Source organism: Saccopteryx bilineata, chromosome 5, assembly GCF_036850765.1.
Source record: "Saccopteryx bilineata isolate mSacBil1 chromosome 5, mSacBil1_pri_phased_curated, whole genome shotgun sequence".
Classification (NCBI taxonomy): domain Eukaryota; kingdom Metazoa; phylum Chordata; class Mammalia; order Chiroptera; family Emballonuridae; genus Saccopteryx; species Saccopteryx bilineata.
In genome coordinates this window covers 10,163,748-10,184,710 of record NC_089494.1, presented here as the reverse complement: position 1 = coordinate 10,184,710, position 20,963 = coordinate 10,163,748, and the positions used below count along the sequence as shown (strand labels likewise).

Genomic DNA, 20,963 nt, shown 5'->3' with positions numbered 1-20,963 from the left:
GTGCCTCAACACGTCACATTAGTTTTTTTGTTGATTTGTTGTACTAAATTACTTACATGTATTCATAAACAAATTACATAATAAAATTTTGTTTACTTAAATGCATCATTTCTGTATTTAACATTTTTTAATTTTAATATTTCATCCGGGCAGTGAAAAAAGTTTTCTTTCTAATCTGGCCCAGGGGCAAAAACTGTTGGCCACGCCTGGGCTAGCTCCTTACCCGGTGCAGAGCGCTCCCAGAGTCTGGCCAGGAGGGGCAGCGCTCTGCGAGAAGAGAGAGCTCAGAAGCTCTCCCCAAAGGACTGAGATCATTTGAAATAGCAGCTGGGGAAGTTCAAGCCTAAGGGCACGCTTAGAAACAACAACTCTTCTTAATTAAGAGCAAAAAACTAAAACGCAGACCCCTAGTTTACTAGAGAGAACAAGAAGAGATAGCTAAGAAGAGCCCTCAATGGGTCAGAACAAAATTCCAAATGAGCCTGACCAGGTGGTGGCGCAGTGGATAGAGCGTCGAATTGGGATGTGGAGGACCCAGGTTCGAGACCCCAAGGTCGCCAGCTTGAGTGTGGGCTCATCTGGTTTGAGCAAAAGCTCACCAGCTTGGACCCAAGGTCGCTGGTTCGAGCAAGGGGTTACTCGGTCTGCTGTAGCCCCACGGTCAAGGCACATATGAGAAAGCAATCAATGAACAACTAAGGTGGGGCAACGAAAAACTAATGATTGATGCTTCTCATCTCTCTCCGTTCCTGTCTGTCTGTCCCTATTTATCCCTCTTTCTGACTCTATCTCTCTGTAAAAAAATAAAATGAAATAAAAAAATTCAAAACGGGTCTCAAACCTGCACCTGCCTAAGTGTAATTGGAGCGGCTCGCTGAGCAGTTTATCCCCCAGGGCTTGGCTGAAAGCAATAGAGCAATCGCGGGTAAGTACTGGAGTCAACCAGGCAGAGCGCAACACTAACATGAAGCAGGCAGCTTAAAGAAAGATCAGGGGACGACACAGCCAAGGAGAGGCTTGCTACAACGAGCTGTGTCTCCCTAGGTGACTGTGCACGGGACCAAGGCTGTGCATCGCTTAGGAGGGACAAGAAATGCTTAACCCTGGGAGGGAGAAAACAGACTTCATTAAAACAAGCGCCCTGGCCGGTTGGCTCAGCGGTAGAGCGTCGGCCTAGCGTGCGGAGGACCTGGGTTCGATTCCCGGCCAGGGCACAAAGGAGAAGCGCCCATTTGCTTCTCTACCCCTCTGCCGCGCTTTCCTCTCTGTCTCTCTCTTCCCCTCCCGCAGCCAAGGCTCCATTGGAGCAAAGATGGCCCAGGCGCTGGGGATGGCTCTGTGGCCTCTGCCTCAGGTGCTAGAGTGGCTCTGGTCGTGACATGGCGACGCCCAGGATGGGCAGAGCGTCGCCCCTGGTGGGCGTGCCGGATGGATCCCGGTTGGGCGCATGCGGGAGTCTGTCTGACTGTCTCTCCCTGTTTCCAAGCTTCAGAAAAATGAAAAAAAAAACACAAAAAAAAAACAACAAAAAAAAACAAGCAAGCCAACTCAAAGAACAAATAAAAACGTCAAACAACAAAATAAACCCAGGAGAAAGGGGAGGAGGACACTGTTTCCAGAATTGCTGTAGTGCCTAAAATGTCCAGTTTCCTGAGCTTCTGCGATGCAGAGAATATTTGCTCATATTTCTAGACCTCTCAGAGATTCTGGAAGAGTAGTATCCATATTTTAAGACCCAGGAAAAGTACAGGAAGTGCCACTCGGGATGACCAAGGACTTGGTCACTTTGGTTTGATGGTACAGACATAGCAGACCTTGCTTAATAGCATTTATACCTATTGGTGCTATAACTAGATATCTGTAAAATATAATCTGACAGTAATTAAAATATGAACATGTGACAATCTAATATTTACTAGAAACAACCAAAAAGATAAACAGTTTGGAACTTTTCAATAATACTAATTTAAGGTCTTCAGCATGGATTCATAGTACAAATCTATGCCTCAACTAAAAATAATCCTACCATGCAGAAATGTAATAAAATTATTATACTGGGGGAGGGGTCTCCCAGGGAATTGACAATGTGCTGTACCCACTGAGCCAGAAGCTGGTGAATTTGGACTCCAGGTCCAGCCTTGCTACTAATTTTCTCTGCAGACTTGAGCAATGCTTCCCTTCGTTGCTGCTTTGTTCTGTCACCTGAAAAGTGAGTGGAACGGGCAATATATCTTCTCGGGTTTATTCCAGCTCTTGGCTTCTGCAACTTCACGAATGGAAGTTTAGTCACTTAGTTTGGCAGGAAAGAAAACTCGAGTACATTCTGTTTGTTTAGCATATGGTGTGAGTACACTCACCAAGTGATATTTTATCTCGGTGCTCCACTGGGTGCTGGCAAATGATTATGGTGCGTGTGTCTTCCATGTCACCATGCACCAAGGTCAAAGTGTTCCCTCGCTGCCTTGCCATTTAGTGTAACATTTTCAAAACTAATACAATGACCATGAATTAGCCCCTTTGGAATTTAGAGTCCGTTGAATTAAAACTAGAGCCATGGTCTTGAATTAGATACTGACTCAGCAGTCTCCGGAGGAATTCTGTGATGCTGGGGGTTGTGGTGGGGGGTGGGGGGTGGGGGGAGTAGGGGGACTGGAAATATAATTATTTATACCATTGGAATTCTACAATCAATCTAGGAATCTGGTGGTGCAAAGAGTTTCAGGAGAAAAAGATACCAGTGGTCTCTCAAGATTGCTAGAGTTTTATGTGCCTTTTTCTTTCCTTTCTGTGTTCGCTTTTGTTTTTTTGCATATTAAATATACTTAGAAGAAATAGGTGGGGTTAAAGCAATAAAAAGCAACCAGGGGATGGGAAAGGCACAGCCAGACTGAAGAGTGAAAACAGCTTTTGCTAAGCAATTAGAGACAAAGAGTGAGAGAGAAAAATAAGTGTGGTTCTAAGGACGATCGCTGGGGAAATGTGTGCAGATTACAAAACCATCAGTATAGTTTGAAATTTCGAGAGGCAGAAATATTTTTGGATATTTATTTCCAGTTAGGTTGAGTTGGGGTTATTTTTGAGGTGTCCCGGTGGGCGTGTCTCACAGGCACTTAGAGATAGGCCTGTGGTTCAGAGATAGTGGTCACTGGTCTGTAGATGGGGCTGAAACCATGAGGTATAGGTGATTGATCCTGTGACAAAAGAGGGCAAGCCCAGCGGTGGGGGGGTCTTGAATTGGACGCTGGGGTGGAAATATACCTGCTGGGTTAATTTTTACTTTTTGAACCATACTTTATTGTTTGTCTTCATGAAGTGGATTGCTCACTTACCAGAACAGCAGTTGCAACAGAAATATATTTGTATACATATCAAGTACATGTATAACAGATATGATCTATCTATATTATGTATTATATGTACATATATGCATACATATACACACATATGAATAAAGGAAATAAATGGCATAATTCGTGTCCACTGTCCTTTATTTTCAAGATTGCGTAAGGCTTTATTTCCCAAACCGTCCCCTGAGAGGAAGGCCGCAGGGAGTGGTCCTGCCTATCTGTGGACGGTGGTAAAAAGGTGGACTAGCTGATTCAGGTTAGAGAAAGGGCGTTCTGGTCATGTACTTTGGCCCAAGACTCCCAGACTATCTGAGCTGGAAAGCTGTTGAGAGGCTGTTTAGTGACCGAGGTCTTAAATTCAGATGCAAATGAAAGTTGGCAGGTGCCAAGAAGGAGGCCAGGTGAGCACAAGCTGGAGTGACAGGTGTCAGCAACCAGAGTCCTGCTAGCTGATTCCACCGCTCAGGGTGCTCCATTTTCCTTACGCGATCTTGAGAGAAAACTGTATTACTGGCCACCATTTAAAAATCAAATGTCATACAGAAAACTAGATTTTTGACTTCTTTGAAAAAATGAGAAGTTCTTAAACCCAGGGCCCACGTTCCCTTTTAAAACTGAGGTGAGTTGGCACGCTTGCTCTTTCTGGCTCTTTCCGGGGAAAGTGCGGAAAGAAATACCCTAGGAGCCAAGGATAGAACTACGGCAGTGGGATTAGGGTGCTTTGCTTTCTTACTGCTTTCAAAGCTCTGTTATAAAACTACACGACACGTGACAAAAGAAAGTAAATGAGTTATAAATATATGTGCTGTATCTCAATCTAGAAATTGGTTGGCTGGGATGTTCCAGGGGTACTGGATCCTAATTGGTGGAAGAAGCAGCCATTAATTAATTGATTTGGACCTACGGGCGAGTGTCCCGAGCTGGTGTCTCATGAACTTTTCATTTTCAGTCCTTCCTCCTCGTGCATACGGCTGTTGATGAGAGGCATGGGTGGACTGGGACCAAGTGGGAGAAGTGGACACTGTGACTTCACTCCATGTCACCCAAGTGGGAAGGTCAGGGGGCGTAGCTCAGGGTGGCACACGCAAACGGGAACTACCTCCTGGTGACCAGAAGTTCAGGCTTGCTGACCTTTAGAGCGGCTGCAACCGAGTGTGATTTTGCTCCCTACCCACCACCCCTGGCTGGGGGACACTGGCCGTGTCTGGAGACATTTTTGGTTGTTACAACTGGGGCGTGGGTGCTACTGGCATCTAGTGGGCAGAGGCCAGGAGTGCTGCTAGGTTTCCTACAGTGCACAGGGCAGACCCTGCAACAAAGAGCCGTCCGGCCTAACACCACACAGCGGCCAAGGTTGAGAGAGAACCTGCTTTAGAAGGATTCATCCTTGGTGTCTAGTAAAACGACCCGAGCCACTGCTGACTTGGGCTGTCTGCTCCAGGATTACAGTAGAAGGCATGACATCGCAGGGGGCATACCTGCTCCCTTTCAGCCAGTCAGGTGCTCCTGGAAAGTACAGTGCACGCCTCCAGCTACTGCCATTAAACTAATTCCACCATACGGACGCTGTGCTGAGAACTGTCTGGAATACTAAGTGAGGGCTGACACTAGTCTTAAAAAGAGAGTAATATCCAAGCATGGAAGGGCAGAAATTCTGCTTTTAGGGCTCTCTCATTTCCCAATAAACCTCTAGGGGGCGTAGGCCTCATTGTTACAAAAGAAAGAAATAATGGTCTTAACTAAAAAACGGACATTCCACGGTGGTCACTAGCCAGGTCCATTTTTAAATGTCTTCCTCCCTCTTTCCCTCCCTCTCTCCCTCCCTCTCATTCTCCCTCTTTCTCTCTCTCTCTCTTCTTTCTTTTTTCATTTATTTATTTAAAAACCTGAGATTCTATGTTGTAAAAAATAATAATAATGCTATCCTTCTCCTTGTTTTTCTGAGATTTTGGAAGAACCGATTAAGAAAGACATGTTAATGCAAACAAATAATTTGACCAAACAGAAATCAAAATTATGTAGTCAAAATTCTTAAAGCTGAAAGAGAATTTAATGAGAAACATTGTTTGTTTTTCTTGACAAGTTTTCCACTCAGAGGAAAATTGCAGTAATAGCAGGAATGATATGAAATTTGAAACTCAGAGCTATGCTGAGCTATTTGAATAATGCATTCTTCTGTCAAAATACATTTTAAAACAGTTGAGAGAAGCGGTATGAACAGCTGGGTTTAAAAGTACACTCAGATCTATTCATCTGACGGCCTTTTCGGTGGCAAAAATTCTCAAGATCCATCAACACTTCTTCGGGTATTTGAAACTCAGGCCTACGCACTTCAGTGACAATCTCTTGTTTGGGGGAGGGCTGGGACACGGACATCGCTGGATGAGCACTTCCCGAGTACCCAGCACTCAGTGGCAAGCACCCTGACACTGTCTACAACTCTCCCTGGTTTAACTGAGTTTCTCTGCTCTCCCAGGGCCACCCTGAAGACCCTCAAATCTCTTTTCCCTCACCCTGATCTTACCAACAGCTTCAATTTGTAATCCAAGTTCCAACTTGACATTTCCACTTGGATGACTCAAGAGATGAGCCTCACCTCGCTCCTCTACCTCCAACCAGTCTCACCCTCCCTCGGTCTTCCCCATCACAGCAAATGAAACTTCCATCCACCTACGAGCTTCAGCCAAAGTCACAGGAGCTGTTCTTGATTTTACTCGTTTCTTTATCCAATCTCTTCATTTGTCCTGTTTAATATATATTATGTAAAATTTTGCAGCCTATTTTTTATAGATAATTATATTTAAGACCTTATTTTTATGTGCTTAAGTATTTTTATTTTTATTTTTGCAAACCTAGCTTGCAAAGAACATCTAAGTTTTCATGGCACAGATCTCTGACATTTATTTAACCATTCCTGTACTATGCAACATGCAAAATCTCCCTAATTTTTGCCATTGCACACTGTTACTTTTATTAAGTCCTTATATATAATTATTATATATAGTGCTTATCATGCACTATATATAACATGCAGGCATGTTCTAGCACTTTAGAAGTGTTAATGCATTTTAATCTTTACAATCCTGAGATAAATAGCATCATCTTTATTTTGCGAACGAGGAACTGGGGCACAGAGAGATGAAATAACCTGCTTTGTATTTCATAGCTACAATAGAAAGAGCAGCTGGGATTCCCTGTCCTGCACCTGTCTACCATGTTGCCTTGGGTCCATCACTCTGCACATCAACAGTATTTTACACTAATTTGCACGTAACTGCCATTTCTTTAGAGCAGGGGTCCCCAAACTTTTTACACAGGGGGCCAATTCACTGTCCCTCAGACCGTTGGAGGGCCAGACTATAAAAAAAACTATGAACAAATCCCTATGTACACTGCACATATCTTATTTTAAAGTAAAAAACAAAACAAAACAGGAACAAATACAATATTTAAAGAACAATGAAATTTAAATCAACAAACTGGCCAGTATTTCAATGGGAACTATGCTCCTCTCACTGACCATCAATGAAAGAGGTGCCCCTTCCAGAAGTGCGGCGGGGGCTGGATAAATGGCCTCAGGGGGCCATATGCTGCCCATGGGCCGTAGTTTGGGGGCCCCTGCTTTAGAGTATATTTCAAAAAGAGGACCAATAGGCATGAACACTGAAAATGTTTTACACAGTACTTATTACAAAGTTTTCCTTCAGAGAGATTATATTAATTTTATCAATTTATGCTTTCACTGTCAATTATGGAGAGTGTCCTCTTAACTGTGTTTCTATCAACAGAGAGCGTAATAATTTTTTTAAATCTTGAGCAGTTTATTAGGAACAAATTATTTGATATACTTGCTTCATTTTGATTATCATAGAGGTTAATATTTTTATGTGTATATTAAACACTGCATTTCTTATTTTGTGAACTTCTTACATTTGGTTTTTGTCAACGTTGTTATTGTAATTTTTTTTTCTTATTGAATCATGGCAACTCTTTATGTATGGAGATTAATATCTTGAGTTTGTCATTTGGTTTCTCATTTTGTTTCTGTTATTTACTGAAATGTAAAAATTTTCTAATTGGTTTCTGCAGTTACTTCAAGTTTAGTCATTTAAACAATCACCAATATTTCCCTTTTAATTCTTTTTCATATTATGAATATTAGAAGTCTTATTTCACTTATCTAATGCTTAGATTATGCACTGTAATTCCTGTAGTAAAAAAAAAGTTCTTATTTTTATTATGTAGCATTATATCAACAACATACAAGACAGAACTGGACTCAATTTTCAATCCAAAAAAACCTTTCTCTTTCTTAGTTTCAGGATTCCAAACTGACAAACATATGGACTAAATCTATGGCTATCCCTAAATTACCATTGCATTATTTGGCCACATTCTTTAGGCTTAGCTTTGAAGTTATTTGTCACAAAGCTCCTTCTCAGTTTTATCACATTTGCTGGTCTTTATGTCTTACATAGGACCTTCAGGGATGCAGAGCTACCTACTGGCTTTGGTGAGTAACTCTTTTTCTCACCCTCCCTCTGTGTCATGCTTCCCACTAACGTGCTCCAATTGATTGGCTTCTAGAGGCTTGGTGAGTTGAGTGGAACTTTCATTTGACTGAGAGTCAAAGAGTTTTCTCTGAGGCCTTGGGTTTCCCAAAGTGCCTCTTGAGCTGCTTCCCAGGGTGAGGCGTGGCCATGTGCACGGGTTGTGAGCAGCCTGCTCTGGCACCCAGAGCCTCCTTGCTTTCTCTGTTTTATCTAGAACTGGCTTAAGAAGCAAGCTTCCAAAATAGTTCCCTTCTGGACAGTTCTACCGTGGGAGATACTAAAACTCCTAGAAATGCACCAAGATGGAAGAACTGGAACTTACCAGAACCTCTCTCTTGAAGAGCAAATGCGGATCAAGTTGGCAGAATAATCCGCCAGGAGAGGAGTCTAGGAGCTCCCTCCCACCCCTCCTTCCGGAGAGGCCACGTGCTCAAGGAACACTTGATGGTGCCTGCACTGCCTCCTGGGGAGCAAGTGTGGCCACTAAATTACTGGGCTTTTGTCCCACTCAGCCTGGCTGACCTCTGCCATGAGAGTTTGAGCTGTTCCTGTTATGCAGACAGTATCCAGCTGCTCCTTGAAAACTATTGACTACGTATTTAAATATCATTGCGCAGCGGGGACTGAATGAGAAGTCCGAACAAAGGTATCCGCAGCTCTGTGTTCAATCCTGGTCTTAAATGTTTATATTCCACACCAAGTCATGTAGGGATAAAGAGGTGCCATGGCTGTATCTTGTTCTCAAAGTTTTAGAAAAGAATCATAACTGTGCATTTGCACACAGATGCATATACACACACAAAAGAAAGGGTCAAGAAAATGTAACAATGTTAGCATTTGGGGTATCTGGGAATTCTTTTACTCTTCTTGCAATATTTCTGTATTCTTGTAATATTTTGTAAGTCTAAAATTGCAAAAATAAAAAAAATTAGTTTCAAACTTGGTTTCTGAAGAAAATTATACATGAAAAGTTGCTTGAAGACCTAGTAAATATTAATACTTAGTTAATGTAGCATTATATCAACAACATACAAGACAGAACTGGACTCAATTTTCAATCCAAAAAAACCTTTCTCTTTCTTAGTTTCAGGATTCCAAACTGACAAACATATGGACTAAATCTATGGCTATCCCTAAATTACCATTGCATTATTTGGCCACATTCTTTAGGCTTAGCTTTGAAGTTATTTGTCACAAAGCTCCTTCTCAGTTTTATCACATTTGCTGGTCTTTATGTCTTACATAGGACCTTCAGGGATGCAGAGCTATCTACTGGCTTTGGTGAGTAACTCTAGATAATGTAAAATGTCCCTGCACAGTTCTATAATGTATATGTCCATAAATGACAGATATGTTTCCTTGGTCAAGAGAATCTAAACTCCTCCTTAAACCAACTTATCAAGTTAAGTGTTTTTCTTTTTTTTTTAATGCGGACTATGTAAAGATATATTTAGAAAAATAATATAAAATAAAAAGCAGTCATCAAGATACTATTTTGTCACTGTTCCCACTGGGTTACATTTGCATTGGAGACCCAGTGAATAGTGGTCAAATATCTCCTTAGTTTTGCAATATCAGGTATGATATATTGAAGGCTGCTTGAGGACTTGATTTCTTTATTTACAAAAATAAGGTCAATGTAACACATTTCAAATACTGTGATTCATTAATTAAAATGCATGCTAGGGCACATAATTTACTTGTAGGGTGATAGCCAAGAGTCTTGAAGTGATCAATAAGAAAAGAGTCTGACAGTAACTATGAATAAAAATAATATAATTGTTGAGGTAATTTTAACAAATCATTAAACCAAGAGATGGTTCCTGAAATATCAAAAATTAAATTCTAGTAAATAGCAAAGAGCAATAGTGGATTAAAGAAGTAACTTAAATTCTTTCTTTCTCTTTCTTTCTTTCTTTCTTTCCTCCCTCTCTTCCTTCCCTCCTCTCTCTCTTTCTTTCTTTCTTTCTTTCTTTCTTTCTTTCTTTCTTTCTTTCTTTCTTTCTTTCATTAGGTGAGAGGAGTGAAGATGGTGAGACAGCTCCTCCATGCACCTGGCAATCCTATCTTGGGTTGATGCTCAGGTACTGAGCTATTTTTAGTGCCTGAGGCTGATGTGATCCAATAAATCCATTCTTAATTAAAGAAACAAATCAAGAGTCCTGAAAAGTCCAGTTCTACTACTCATGTTGAGGACTTCTATAAATATAATGTCTCAGGTCTTGGGTTTGGAGATTGGTTTCAGATTCCATGATTCTCCTCCACTTTCTCCTCATCTCCCCATTAAAAAGCTAACAATCAGGCTAAGAAAAAACACCAAAGGCTGATGTATATATATTTTTAGAATGGAAAATCAGAATGAAAATAAAATTATATAGCTTGATAGGGGAATGCTATTTAGAAAAATATAAGCACGGTGTTCATATTTAATATCTCTTGAAAAACGTTTAAGGCTGACTTTCAAAGGGCTTCTGACTTCCTGGCCAGTAGTTCTTGTTTGGCATGCCTGTCACATTTCTGCCTGCTTCAAACTGCTCTTCACTAAGACTTCTCACTTTAACTGCAGAGTGAATGTAGTTCCCTATCGAAATAATGACTAAAACTCAGTTGATACTTAAGAACAAACAGCTGTACTGACCCCCACACTCAACACCCTAAAGGTTTTCTAAGCCTGAGATTGTTCTTCAATAAAGTTTTTAAATGGACATCGTGAATTCAGAAGCCTTGGAACACTGAGGCACTAAGTTCTAAGACACAGCAGATTCATAAACTGTGCTTGTAGTTCAGTGGAATGGGTACCAAGCCAATCAAAATAAACGAAAAGGTTGGCTACTATTTCAATCAGGAAAGAAAGAGTCAAAGAAGCATCAGTTCATGTATATAGAATAGAGTGACCCAGAGTTATAAACAGAGGACAAAGCAATAAAATATGGACAGCACTGCTGCAGGTTCTTCCAATTCTGTTGTGATGATTTGTAAATAGATTTAGACTTGGGATGGTTTTATGAAACTAAATTTTTAAAAATTAAACATTAACAATGGTGCTATTATTGTGAAATACAGGGGTGTTTCTTGGAAGCTTTTCTTTGAAAAATAATTAAGTACTTTTTCCTCGACTCTTGTCTACTCCTGTGAGGCCATTTTGACCAAGAGCTCCCTGTCTCCGTCAGCCATCTTGATAGCTCATCTCTATTTCTCCTCTAGATGATAACTGCCCCTCAGCAATGTCCCGCTCTGGCCTCCGTTTCTTCTCCCCATCCTAGAAATCTGTGCCAAATCCTAAAAAGTAAAAGGACTTGTAAATTAAGAAAGTGACTACAGAGTATCTTTTTTGAGAGATTACAGCTAGTTTTTCAAAAGGATCCTGAAATTTAGGTTTAGAATCATGGGCAATATTTAACATTGGTGTCAGTTTCAGTTATTGTGAACTATTGTGGGAAAACAAATCTTCCAGTACACCTTTGTATTTAGATTTTTCCCCTTTTGGAAAGAATAGGAAGAACCACAACGACAGGATGAATCAGCTTACCCTCACTGACGTCATCCAACACTGCAGAGGGACAAAGAGTTAAGAAAGGAAGTCAGATAGTTTTAAGTCCAGATTTGGATCCACTGGGACTTGTGGGGGAGGAAAGTTTTCTTACACCTAGGAAGATTTAATGAGAATCTTAAATTTGGCTATGTATTTAGCATTCTAATTGTAGACCAGCACTTCAGATTCTGAAAAATATGAAGTTTAGAGATGACCTCTCTGCCCTTCCCTAGCTAGTTTTTATTGCCCCGACTTTTGTACCTTCTTCAGATGGGAGACTTCTTGCGGTAAGAACTGCTTGGATGACAACTTTGACCATTGTGTAGCTGCTGACAGCGTCCACTCTCCATTTCTCAAACCCTTTTACATTTTATAGCTGTGTAATTCGAAACCGGTATCAGCTAATGCCTCAGTTTTCCCACTTATCTCAGAACTGAATTTACAGAGAAGGTATCACTATTAAATTACTTGCCACCTAATCCTTTTTGTTTTCCCCAAAGATTTCTAGCCATCATCTAGTATTCTGCACAAGGGATCAAAAGTCTCAAAAGTGGCAGACTCAAAATCATTTGCTTAAACCAAGAGATTGAAGTCAGTCTGTTGAATGAACGTCGCTTCCCTTGTGCCGTGAGACTCTGCAGTGTGAAAAGTTTTACATCCTCTGTCTGTCTGCCAGTTCTCTCGGTTCTGTTCATTGTATATAAAAAGCTTCTCCATCTCATTTTCAGCTTCCTCCTTCTTTTTTATTTATTTTTTTAACAGGAGTGCTGGCATGCAACTTACTTCCATGAATAGCTCAGAGCTAATGCTCTCAATTTAGTCTTGAGAATTACATTTCTCTCCTTTCGAAAATGTTCTCCCCCAAACCCTGTAATCATGACCCTATAAGACCTAGGTGATGTCAATGCAAATGAAAGTATAGCCTTGCAGAACAATGTAGGAAGGGTCATATTTCACATCAACCGCAGGGACTCACATTCTAAGCCATAAGAAGTATATTGATCGATAACAGCATCTCTTCTCTTGCAAAGGAAGGTTTTGTTATGTAAAGCTTAACTCCAGTATATTAAAATGCATGTCTGGGAATTTCTTAGGTTGAAAAGGTTTTCAGACAATGACTATATCTTATAAATAAGGTAGAGAAATTTTAGACACTCTCTATGGTGGAAAATACCTACTCTCAGGAGTTACACGATATATTGAAAAGACTCTTAGAGGGCCCTTGCATGGCCTGTTATTTTTCACCAGACAATTCTGTTGTTGTTGTTTTTTTATTCATTTTAGAGAGGAGAGGGAGAGACAGAGAGGAGAGACAGAGAGAGAGAGAGAGAAGGGGGGGAGGAGCTGGAAGCATCAACTCCCATATGTGCCTTGACCAGGCAAGCCCAGGGTTTTGAACCGGCAACCTCAGCGTTTCCAGGTCGACGCTTTATCCACTGCGCCACCACAGGTCGGCCACAATTCTGTTTCTGAATCAGTTTCGAAAATATAAACATGGTTTTTCCTTTTCAGGTAATTGATCAGATTAATCCACTTGTTGAAATGAGCGAAATTAAGAGTAGAAACACGAGCACCGCAGAGGACCGCATGTTATTTTGTTAACAGTCCACATTCACCAGTTTATGCTTTCTCCAAAGGAGGTTTTCCCAACCGCGCATCTAACGAAATTTGGGAAACCTCTGTCCTAAGCCCGAGCACATGCACCTTGCCGCATTCCCTGCCTTCTCAGCCCGTGGCCCGCCCGCGCTGTGTTTACTTACGGAAGCGCACGCTGTGTTCTCGGACTTGTCTTCCACAAAACCGATCTGGCAGGGCGTCCTCTGGTTCTGCAACCAGTAGTCGGTGGACTCGAGCAGGCTGTTGCTGCAGAGCACCTGGAGGGGGGGGGGTACGGAGAAACGTCTCAGTGCTCTGGGGCAAGGTGTCCTGCTTAAACAAGCAGCTCTTTTCCGAGGAAAGTCGGTGTTTCCTTTTCCTCAGAGCCTCTGGAGATTAGAAAAAAAAAGAACCTGCAGGATAATGGCACCTCTAGACGGTGTAAAATATTTACTCAGGAACTGGTGTTAGAGGAACACGTGGATGTTAATACTGGTGTTTCCTCTCTCATCAAATCCAGCAGCTGGAAGGAAGGCTGGATGGAGGTGTGACTTTGGCATCATCTGCACTCAACAGCTTGTTTGGAGGAACAGTTCAATTGGCAACAGAGATCAAACTTCATTTTAGTTCATTATTAAGTGCTCTTTTACTAAATATACTGCTCACAAACATTAGGGTATATTTCAAAATGAATATGAAGCGATAAAATATCCTCTAATGTTTGTGAGCAGTGTATTTCCGGTTTTGAAAAACGGAGTGTCTTTCCTTTGGGAGCAATGTTGCCACTGAAATGATCATTCTTCAGTTCTTTAGCTCTGTTAACTTGTCTGTGAACGAGGGGATAATTCTTCTTGAACAGGGGTCCCCAAACTTTTTACACAGGGGGTCTGTTCACTGTCCCTCAGACCATTGGAGGGCCGGACTATAAAAAGAAACTATGAACAAATCCCTATGCACACTGCACATATCTTATTTTAAAGTATAAAAACAAAACGAGAACAAATACAATATTTAAAATAAGAGCAAGTAAATTTAAATCAACAAAATGACCAGTATTTCAATGGGAACTATGCTCCTTTCACTGACCACCAATTAAAGAGGTGCCCCTTCCGGAAGTACGGTGGGGGCCGGATAAATGGCCTCAGGGGGCCACATGCAGCCCACAGGCTGTAGTTTGGGGACCCCTGTTCTAGAACACCTATCAGTTTCAAACTGATTTAGAATGAGTACAGTGCATTACAACCATCATTTCCCCCCATTTAGAAATAGTACGGTAATGCCACACACACTTTGAATACATGATTTAACAAAACTAAGTATGATTTACAAATACCTTATTTCTGGGCTTAGATTAAAGCAAGGAAAAAAAATCATATTTCTTAGCCAAAATATTTTGAAGAAGCAATCTCATAAATAACCAAACGATTCAATTTCTTTCATGTCTAAACACTACCTAAATATTTTATAGGATCCTTTTCTTCATCTTGTAAGATTTCCAATGCTCTTCTAGTATGCTTTACTTCATTAGGGTTCATGTCTGTTAATCTGACCATATCTTCGCTTAAGCAGTAAACATATTTAATCAGTTTGGTTACAGCCAGAAAAATAGAATGATACTTCAATTACATTTTATTTGTGCAACATAGGATTGTCATTCTGTAAAGATAAAAATACATTCATCTTTGTTATCTAGAGAGTGAAATAACCAAATATATTTCTGACACATTTTTCTATAACATTTTTTTTTGTTTTGGCCAAGAGTTATTACTACTTTTAACTCTTTTCCCACTCAATGTTTATTATTCCTTGGAGATGACAAATGTTCACTATTTCTTTCCAGCACAGTATAAAGAGACACTGTGGATAATCAGGTAATTGAGGGATGAACTTGGGTTATTACTGCAGACTAAAATTGGCAATGGAATGTCTCAGCTTTCTTAGAGATATTTTTACCTTACCTGTGGTTCTTAAAGTGTGAGCTGGCACCTTGAGGGGTCCCTGAGATCTTTCAGGGCCAGTGGTCAAATGATTTTATAATCGCAGTGAGATGTTATTTGCCCTTTTCACTCTTGTGGTCTGGTGAGTGCTCAGTGGGGCTGTCCAGACACTATGTGGCCTGTGATGGTGCAAAAAGTGAATGCAGAAGCAAATCTCCTCAACTCTTCCCACTAAAAGGTTTTGTTTTGGAAAACAGATGTTTTACATAAAATATGTATGTTCACCTGTAATGTGCTTATTTATTTATTATTCTTTAAAAATTATTTTAAAATAATAAATTACTATTTTCAATGGTATACTTATTTAAAGTTAGATAAACAATTAAACACAAATAGTTTTTTTACCTTTAATTTATAATATATAATATGAAAACATCAATTCTTATACCCCCTATAAACTAAAGTTTCATGAGATCCCTAATACTTTTTTTATTTTAGAACGCGAAGAAATTTTGTTTTTAAGAAAATCGAGAACCATTGACTTAGATTACTTTTATTTAATTCACCACCATTCGCTTTTATTTCCAGCATAGAGTGGAGTTTAAAAGCATGGGCATCCACGGTCTAACTGGGTTGGAAACCTAACTTGGTCATTAGCGGCAGGGTGAACTCGGGCAGCGGATGTAAATTCTGAGTTTCAGTTTCCGCACCTGGGAACAGAGGTAATGAAACCCCACTGGTGGGATCACTGGGGTCTTCAGTGAGGTCATAAGTCACGCAGATAGCAAGTTATTCTCTCAATACCTGTTTTTCATTGTTACTATTAGAGACAAACTGCAAAGGAAAAGAGAAAGTTGGCTGCCGAGGCCTGAAATTGGTGGATTGAAAGCATTTCTGATGGGTGAAGACAAGCTTTCATTCTAGCAAATATTCTCCTCTGAGGTGTAGTATGAATAGTTCCAGCTACTTTTTTTTTTTTTTGCATGCTTAGAATGTGCTGGGAAATGGGCTAAAATATTCATGTATTTATTTATTCTTTTTTAGTTTTAAGATAAAGTTTACTCTTCATTGCGATGTTATAAGGAAGGATTTGTTGTAAAGGTTAGATTCTTCAGAAAAACCGTCATTTTGAATATGACCTTGAGGCTCGGAGATATTGGAGTTTCTGCCCATCCAGCTCAGAGCTCAACTCGGGGTTTGGTTTTGCTTCTGGAGACACCGAACAAAGCCCGTGAGTGAAGTCATTTAACGACGCTGCCTTCCACATCCCATACCAGTGGGTCTAATTGGGGATGTGTTTCTGAAAAATTCTGAGCACTAATACTTGTAAATATAACTACATTTTGCTATGGGCTTCCATTTTACAGTTAGTTCTCATTAGTGAAATGCTGAGGTGACGTTGTTCCTGAAGCAGCAGCAACCCTCTGTGATATAAATGAGAACTGAATGAATCCTCCTGGCAAATATTAATCAGTATTTTAATTTCCCAAAGGAAAGCATGCCTGTCATCGGCTCTCCACCTGGTTTTGAGCTTTAGAATTCGGCATGCCTTTCAATAAAACAAAAGCCCTTACTCATGGTATTCTAAGAACATTAGAGACTTAAAATAGAGGCATCAAATGGATGTACCAGTTAATAGTATTTTACAGTGTGGTTTAATAAATCCTCTGATTGGAATGAATTCTTAGCTCATTCTTCAGAAAATCAAGCCTTGGACTTCTTTTATATTGGAATATATGCAGGGCACCAGAGCATCATGGTTGCAACAAAATATGTCCACAGAAGAAAGCAACTGTCACTCAGGAAATGAATGACTCTTGTCCTAGGTCAGCCTTGGGAAGAGACAGAGTCCAGACACAATGCACTCGGGCCTTTCAGAAAAGGAACGGGCTGGGTTGGCACAGTTTCCTCGTGCAACACAGAGAGGCAGAGATGAAGGTGCCAAAAAGCATCAGCCTGACACCTGACCCTGACATTCCTGAAACCGGGAAAGGGGCCGCCCCTGACATGACTGGGTCAGCTGCTGGCTACCTGCTGGGAAACTTCTTCTGGGGAATAAGCACAGAAAGAGTAACGTGTGGCATATTCCATTCTAAGGAAACTTTTTTTGTACCTATCTTTGACATAAGTAATAGCTAAAATGATACAAAGCCCTCCCTTACCCTATCTTAGAAGTGAGGAAACCCGTCACCAGCCTGTGGACCTGTCCACTCAGTGGAAAATGCTAGAAAGGCTTCGCACATGGCGGTTCCATGTCCTGGACACTGAGTGCCTTCTCTAAGGTCCGTCTGCGCTTTCAAGGGAGCAGACAAGGTAGAGGAAGGAAGTGGAACTGGAAGTGAAATCTAAATCGTTCAATGCTTAAGAGAGGTTTTGAAGACAGCTTCTTTGTTTGGTGAGAGTATTCACTCACTATGTAATCTTAAAATTTAAATGTTGCCCTGGCCGGTTGGCTCAGTGGTAGAGCATCGACCTGGCATGCAGAAGTCCCGGGTTCGATTCCTGGCCAGGGCACACAGGAGAAGAGCCCATTTGCTTCTCCACCCCTCCCCCTCTCCTTCCTCTCTGTCTCTCTCTTCCCCTCCCGCAGCCAAGGCTCCATTGGAGCAAAGATGGCCCGGGCACTGGGGATGGCTCCTTGGCCTCTGCCCCAGGCGCTGGTGTGGCTCTGGTCATGGCAGAGCAACGCCCCAGAGGGGCAGAGCATTGCCCCCTGGTGGGCAGAGCAATCGCCCCTTGGTGGGCGTGCCGGGTGGATCCCGGTTGGGCGCATGCAGGAGTCTGTCTGACTGTCTCTCCCTGTTTCTAGCTTCAGAAACAGACAAAAAAAAAAAAAAATTAAATGTTGTTCATCATAATTTAAAACACAATGCATCTGATCATATTAGTAATTACAATAAAAATGTCTCATATAGTTTATACTTAGAAATGACTATTTAAAAAAATGTACATTCTCTAATTATTGACCAAATAATACTACATTTACTGAGTACTCTCTGGGCCAATTCGGATAATAAACATAACCTAAATTAAACCTCTGGATTTATGAGGTAGAATTTAAAGGCTATTATATCTAATGTGCTTAAAAAACAGTGCTTGGCACCTAGCAAGGGCTCAATAAACTTTGGCTAACATAGAAATGATTAGTCCCTATGCCCAGGCTCTGAGGGGCCAATCATTTGTCTAGTTAGTAGATAACCAGGACCTGAACCAGACTCTCTGATCCCAAAGCCCCATTAGGAACTGCTCCATTGCACGATAGTAAAATTATGTAATTTCTAATTTTGGGGTTCTATCACATTCTAGTCTATGCATTTACCCACTTCTCCTTCAGGGCTCTGATCTCTATGGAGACCAGTCTTGATCTTACTTGTCTGTGTGGTCTAGTTGCCCAATAACAACCAGCCTCAGTTTATCCTCTATAAACAAGTAAGTCATCTGAAGGTCCCTTCTCTACTGACCATCCAGTAATTCACCCCTCCCTCCTCCAATCACTCCCCTCCCCTCCCTTTTCCCAAGTACAGTAAGAGCCAAATAAGTAAAAAAGAATAAAAATGCAGGCTTCCATAAACCAGTCAGCATCATATGTAAAGCCACTGTAACCTGTGAAAAGCTTTTGACTTAATGGTTTAGAAAAACCATCAGGAAAAGAAGAATGCTGGAAGGAAGAGTATGTGCTTGAGAATTTAATGGTTCTGAGGCGGCATGAATATAACCCCCCCCACTGAGAGTGTGTGTCACTTTCTGAAGGGGGAAAGAATAACACTCACCAGGCTCTCAAGGACTCATTTATTTATTGGCTATTTTTAGTTGCAAGTTCACTTATTTCAGATGAAGAGCTAATAATAAACGTGCCCTGCATTCTCAAGTTTGAAATAAAAATGTCACGTTTTCTCTTAAAAATTTCATGATTGTTTTAACTGGTAAAGGAAAAAAAAAATCTTTCTGCTCTATTTTACACTTTCCTTTTTTATAGTGAGAACCAGGTTGTGGGAATTTAGTACTGATACAGAGCAGTGGTCGGCAAACTCATTAGTCAACAGAGCCAAATATCAACAGTACAACGATTAAAATTTCTTTTGAGAGCCAAAATTTTTAAACTTAAACTACAAAGGTAGGTACATTGTTATTAACTTAATTAGGGTGGAGTACCCTTTGTGGAAGAGCCACACTCAAGGGGCCAAAGAGCCGCATGTGGCTTGCAAGCTGCAGTTTGCTGACCAAGGATATAGTGGAAGGTGGGTGAAATGGACTTTTAGTAACCTGGATACCACCCTAAACATTGCTGAGCATTGCCTTCAAGTTTTTTAAAAAGTATCTTAGATTGGCGAAAACAGTAACTTATGGTTAGTCACAGAGGTTTGGAGGCAGAACTGAAATTCTATCCAATATTATCATTTCCTGAGTGACCTTGGGCAAGTCATTTAACTTTGGTGGGACTTAGTTTCTGTATCTATTACAGGAGGACAATTAAAACCACTCCACAAAGTTGTTCCAAGGCTAAAATAACAACAAATATGTAAAGAGCTAACCTCCTAACAGAGTAGGCAATTGATGGATGATAACTATTGTTATGAGACCACAGTACAACTTAGACGATGTTTGCCATCTTAACATTTTCTCAACTTTGGCACAACAGTGGACAAATTCTCCTTTTTTATTTGTGACCTCCATTCTTGTGTTTCTCCTCCCGCTTCTCTGATCTCCTAAAGTCAATATTCGGTCAACAAAGGTTTGTTGAGTTCTTTGATGTCTTACACTGAGGATATTAGGATGAATAAAAATGACAGCTGTCTTTTGGAAATTAGTCTCTAGTAGGGAGAACAAGCACTCACAGAACTGTGATACAGACCACAGGTGCTCTGATCAATGGCAACCCAGGTCAGATAGCACCCAGGTTGCAGTGGTCAGTTCCACCTGCAGGAGGGGTAACCGATTTTGTACTTGACCAGAGTTTTGAAAGATGCATCTCAGTTGTCCGGATAATTGGGAGGGTGGAGGGGACATGTCCATCTTTTTAACTAGCTTTTCTTCTCTGATGCCATAGAGCCTCAGCCTGTTACTCTTTCCACTCCCCCAGACATGTCCCTGGGAGAGCTCCCTGACTCTCAGGACATTCATTACCACCTGGAGGGAGAACTCACTGGTCTACAGCTTCAGCTTTAACCTGTCTCTAGAGGTCGGCTTTTCATACTTCTCCCTGTTAGTTGTGAGTCTTGGATCTATGACTATCTCCTTGGACTCTTCGCGTCTAAACCCAAATCCTCCCTTCCCTAATTTCAGTCCTTAAAATAAAACCAGCTTCCTGGTTCTCCTATTTGCAGATAACGGCAGAACAATCCTCCTAGTTAGTCTTGTGCCATCTGGAATACCGCTTTGTCTATTTCTAGTTTTATATTCTGTTCTTCAAAGTTTAAGTTTTTCTTTAATTCATTTAACATTTAAGTGCATACTACGGGCTAGTCTCCAGGTAACACAATAGACTAATGCAGAACTTAAAAAATCTGCAAGGGAGCTAAACAGTAAATAAAGGAGCGTTGAGATAGATATTTAATTACAAACTGAGGTGGGTCCTATGGAGAAATTCAACATGGTGTAATGACAGTGAGTAAAGGGGGTGCAGATGGTACTGGGGAAGGGAGGTTAGGGAAGGCTGGACACACACAGGGACCAAACAATTCACACCGCAACCATCTCTCTTCTTTCTCCAGCTCTCCTACTCTGGAGCCCCTACATCCCCCAGGTTCACTGGAATCAAAATGAGGGCTAAGTACCTAAGCTTTGAAGATATAAGGTTTCAAGTTCCACTTTTTTCCATCAATTAACTGTGTAGCCTGAGCCAAGTCACTTAATCTCTTAGAGACTCAGTTTACCCACTGGCAAATTGAAGATGATGCTATCTCTCACAATGAGAGATTTAGAGTAGACATCGGAAATAATAAATGGACAGAGGATCTGAGTATTTGAGATGTTAACATATTGTCGAATTCTTATGAAT

The 20,963-nt window shown here is 40.9% G+C and overlaps 1 protein-coding gene across 2 annotated transcripts in view; it reads right to left on the bottom strand.

The window, feature by feature from the left end:
* Positions 1 to 20,963, bottom strand: part of SPHKAP (SPHK1 interactor, AKAP domain containing) — a 125,066-nt gene that overhangs the window by 58,314 nt on the left and 45,789 nt on the right. For both annotated transcript variants that reach the window (XM_066280176.1, XM_066280177.1), the window contains exon 4: positions 13,193 to 13,306. In XM_066280176.1, coding sequence (XP_066136273.1) covers positions 13,193 to 13,306 — 114 coding nt within the window. The remainder of the gene's footprint in view (positions 1 to 13,192; positions 13,307 to 20,963) is intronic.